Source organism: Apium graveolens, chromosome 2 (assembly GCF_009905375.1).
Source record: "Apium graveolens cultivar Ventura chromosome 2, ASM990537v1, whole genome shotgun sequence".
Taxonomy (NCBI): Eukaryota; Viridiplantae; Streptophyta; class Magnoliopsida; order Apiales; family Apiaceae; genus Apium; species Apium graveolens.
Window position 1 is genome coordinate 281,320,818 of NC_133648.1, and position 4,358 is coordinate 281,325,175.

The 4,358-nt window shown below is 42.2% G+C and overlaps 1 protein-coding gene across 1 annotated transcript; it reads right to left on the reverse strand.

Moving 5' to 3' along the window:
* Window positions 1-3,607: 3,607 nt before the first annotated feature.
* LOC141701427 (uncharacterized) lies at window positions 3,608-3,925 on the reverse strand. The gene has a single exon (XM_074505084.1). It carries the CDS (start codon window positions 3,923-3,925, stop codon window positions 3,608-3,610), a length of 318 nt encoding a protein of 105 aa, XP_074361185.1.
* Between the last annotated feature and the right edge of the window lie 433 nt (window positions 3,926-4,358).

Below are 4,358 nucleotides of genomic sequence, written 5' to 3' on the forward strand. Positions count from 1 at the left end.
TATCCGAATATGGCATAGACTCTGGTAACTTGTATGTTTGGTAGGAGATTTAAAAAGTTAGCTAACCTTAATCATAGATCTGAGCGTCCCGAGGTCATAGGCTTGCCCAAATTGTCATCTAGTGATTCTTCTATAAATTCTGATAGGATGCCTCCATGTGCGATGAGACCTGTAGTTACTAAAGCCCCTACTTATCTGCTAGCTCCCGGGCAGACCTTAGCTCGCAGGGATAGGTCATGGATAGACATAGACCATTATTTTATACAGCCTCATGAGAACATTCCTCCTCTAGACTTTTACTTCCGGGACCTTTCTGATGCTTACCGATCCATGGGTAGGTAGCGCTATGATCAAGCCCGTATGAATGAGCTTTTCTTTAATTCCCCGAGAATGGGCTATGCTCTTGCCCCAATTCACCCTGAGCTTCGAAAGTATACATCCGGCCAAGTAGATGATGTTCTTAAAGACGTTTTCCACTTTGTGGATGGTTTAGAGTGGAGGTGGCCCGAGCCTCATGAGCGAGTTTATCATAGGCCTGGGGGGGTTGGGTTGGGATTCCCCTTAAGCACCTCCGTAGCATGAGACCCAATCTTCATCAATTTACTAAATCTTTCTGTCGGGATGTGTATAGGATTCCATTCAATCAACTTGCCCCAAACTCTGTTAAGTGGATTTTTTGGTTCCTGGGCTGCTATCATTTGAAGGAGTACCTACCAACCTTCAAGCTCTTCCATCACCTTTTCCAAATCAAGAAATTTACCAACTCCTCTCTCTATGAATTTACCTTCAACATGAATGAGTGTGGGTTTCCCGCTGATGCCAGAAATTCCCCGGTCTTTATGCTAAATTCTCTTCGGGAATGGAATCGGAAGTTTAGATTTGTCCGGGAGGGGGACCTAGAGTTTATGCCATTATATAAAAATGCAATTAAAACAGACAGGTTCCCTACCCAGCGGCCCGGGGAGATGCTCTTGGGAATATGTATGACTTCCGCGAGGCCATCGGTCAGCAGTAGACCTGGGATAACCTTTTGTGTAACACAACATTGTATAATACATGATCTAAGTTTTTCCTCCCTTGGATAGTTATCTCTTTGCTTCTCCTCATAATATATATCTTTATGTTGCCCGGGCTTTCTATTATTTTTTACTTTTATTCCCTTGTGCATGTATCCCTATTTTGAATCCATTTCATCAGGAAATGTCGCAGTAATTCAAGAACTTGGCTAAAAGGTTCAAGAGAATTGGTGGCAACAATCAGTTGGATTTGGGAAAGGGTAGGAAGAAATTCGATGCTGGTAGTGGTTCCAACCTCCGGGACACGGGTTCTTCTGGCGTCGTTGTGCGTCCAGCCGCTCCACATACGGAGCCTCCCGTGGTTGTTCTTGATACCGAGAGCGTTGATTTTGGGAATGAAGAGGAGGTTGGGGAGCTGAATCCGCGGAAGAGGAATGCTGGTGATGAAGGAGCAAGTGGATCTGGGACTCCGCAGAGGAGGAGGGTGGATGTTGACCCCGTGGAGGAGGAGAGTCGGCGATTGGTTGAGACCGACACCTTGAAGGAGCTTCTAGCTAAGCTGACAATTGATGATCTTCGAACAGAGATGTTGGAAAACTATGTATCTCCGGCTGATTTTGAGCAGTATGCTCGGGAGAATGTTATGACTTTCCTCAACAATCTGGTTTGGGATGTATTGAAGTTATATAAATTTGCACTTGTTTTCATTTGTACTTAATTATGTTGCATTTTTGTTTACTCTTTGTTCATTTATTTTAGGCTAACACACGCATCTCGGGCTGCGCCACCATCATCACCAACTATTAGGCGAAGTGTGACGATGTTAAGACTGTTGTCAAGGATTTGCGGAAGGTCTGGGCTGATTTTAAGGCTTATAGTAATGCCAAGGAGAAGGAGTCCAGGGAACAGAAGAAGGCACTTGCTAAAGCTGCGAAGGCCCATGATGATTCTATCCGGGAGGTAGGGGCTCTTCGTGAGGAGAATGCTGCCTTGAAGAAGGAGCTTGAAGCAAGGCCCCAGGAGAAGGGTGTTTTGAACGCCCTCCGTGGTACACCAGCTTACTATGAGGAGCTAATAAAAACCTGTGCTGGGACATTGCTTCTGAATATCTGTCTAAGAACCCGGGAGGAGATATGGATGGGTTTATGGAGCTGTATCTGGCTGAAGAGCTCCGTCTCGAGAATGCTAAAACCGCAGAATCCGGTACCTCCATGCCTCCCGGATCTGGTGACCATCTGCCTCCTCCTCTTGAGCATGCAAGGAAAAGACTCCTCCTCCTCCCCTCGAGAACCCAGATCCCAAGTAAATGGCCAATGTGCCTTGTAATTTCTTTTCAGCATTATTGTTTTAGATCTAACCCCTTTGGCTTCTTTATATTTGCTTTTCGTACTTGTTTCTAGTACTTTCTCCGGGGTTGGTTTACCTCAGATGTTTTACTTAATGCATTTCGTTCTTTTGTATTTTCCCTGCATTTTTGTTTTTCTCTTAAAACTTGTAAGTTTTAAAAATATTCTAAGTGCACATGGTTTTTGCTAAATCGACCCAGGGCAGGGTATAAAAATTTTATGTTGATAAGATTTTCTAAGTGCACATGGACTGTCCTTAATCGACCCCGGGTAGGGGTATAAAAATTTTAAATTGATAAAATTTTCTAAGTGCACATGGACTGTGCTTAATCGACCCTGGGTAGGGGTATAAAAATTTTAAATTGATAAAAAAAATTTAAGTGCACATGAATTGTGCTTAATCAACCCCGGTAGGGGTATAAAAATTTTAAATTGATAAAATTTTCTAAGTGCACATATACCGTGCTTGATTGACCCAGGTAGGGGGTATAAAAATTTTAAATTGATTAAATTTTCTAAATGCATATAGATTGTGCTTAATCGACCCCGGGCAGGGGTATAATAATTTTAAATTGATAAAAGTTTCTAAGTGCACATGGACTATGCTTAATCGACCCCAGTTAGGGGGTATAAAAAATTTAAATTGATAAAATTTTCTATGTGCACATGGAATTTTCTAAATCGACCCCAAGTAGGGGTATAAAAATTTTAAATTGATAAAATTTTCTAAGTGCACATGGACTGTGCTTAATCGACCCCGGACAGGGGTGTAATAATTTTAAATTGATAAAATTTTCTAAGTGCACATAGGCTGTGCTTATAAGTGTAATTATGAACATGCATTTGGGTGTGCATATAGTAGATACGATCTAGTACATGAATGAATCTACTCTAAGCTATAGGATACTCAAAACATAGAATTTTCATTGCAACTAGAAATTAGGTATTGATTACATTCCGAGGATAAAAAATACAGATCAAAATTTCTTATTTGTGCAATAGAAATGATGCAGTCTTGCGCACCTTCTGGTTACTGATAGAATTTTCTTAGGCGAGCCTCATGCCAAGTGTTTGGGACCTCAGTGTCATTCAGATAGCTTAGTTTGCAGGTTCCCGGATACAATACTGCCTTGACTTTGTATGTCCCTTCCCATTTAGGCTGTAGTTTTCCTTGGTTTTTTGGATCTGAGGCCTCTATGTCTCGGAGAACGAGACCGCCAACTTCATACTCTCTGATTTTGGCCTTTATATGAAATAGAGCTTTGTTTTTTCTTTGTACCTCTCCCTTTTCTGTACTTCCCGGTCTCTTACTTCGTCCATCAGCTCCAGATTGGTTTTTAGGCCTTCAATATTAGACACTTCATCAAAGTTGATGGCCTTGTGAGAAGGGGATCCAGTTTCTACTGGGAGTCTAGCCTCTAAACTGTATGCGAGTTTGAAAGGGGTTTCCCCGGTGCCCGTTCTAGAACTGGTTTTGTATGACCATAATACCTTTGGGAGCTCATCTGGCCAAGTCTTTTTGGATTCTTCCAGCCATTTTTCCAGTCCTCGCAGAAGGGTCATGTTCGTGACTTCTACCTGCCCATTTCCTTGGGGATGTGCTACAGACGACCTTTTCTGCTTAATCTAAGCTCTTTAAGATATGCTTCAAATTCTGAGCCCACGAACTAAGGTCTATTGTTCGATATTAACACTATCAGGATCCCGAATATCATTACAATAGAGTCCATGAACTTTATGCAATCCTGTTGATTAATTGTTCGCATAGCTTTTGCTTCTGCCCATTTGGTCATGTAGTCAATGGCTACCAACACGTAGCGTGAGTCCCTTTTTCCCGGGAGAGGGGGGGCCATGATATCTATGCCCCAGAAAACAAAAGGGATTGTAAAAATAACTGATGTAGGGAGGCTCGGGCTCTATTTAGGTACATTGCTGAACTTTTGGCACTAGTTGCAGTTTTTGACATATACAACTGCATCAGCGTGGATTGTTGTCC

Bases quoted from the DNA above. Each gene is read 5' to 3' on its own strand.
- LOC141701427 (XM_074505084.1), bottom strand. From the start codon at position 3,925: ATGACCCTTCTGCGAGGACTGGAAAAATGGCTGGAAGAATCCAAAAAG.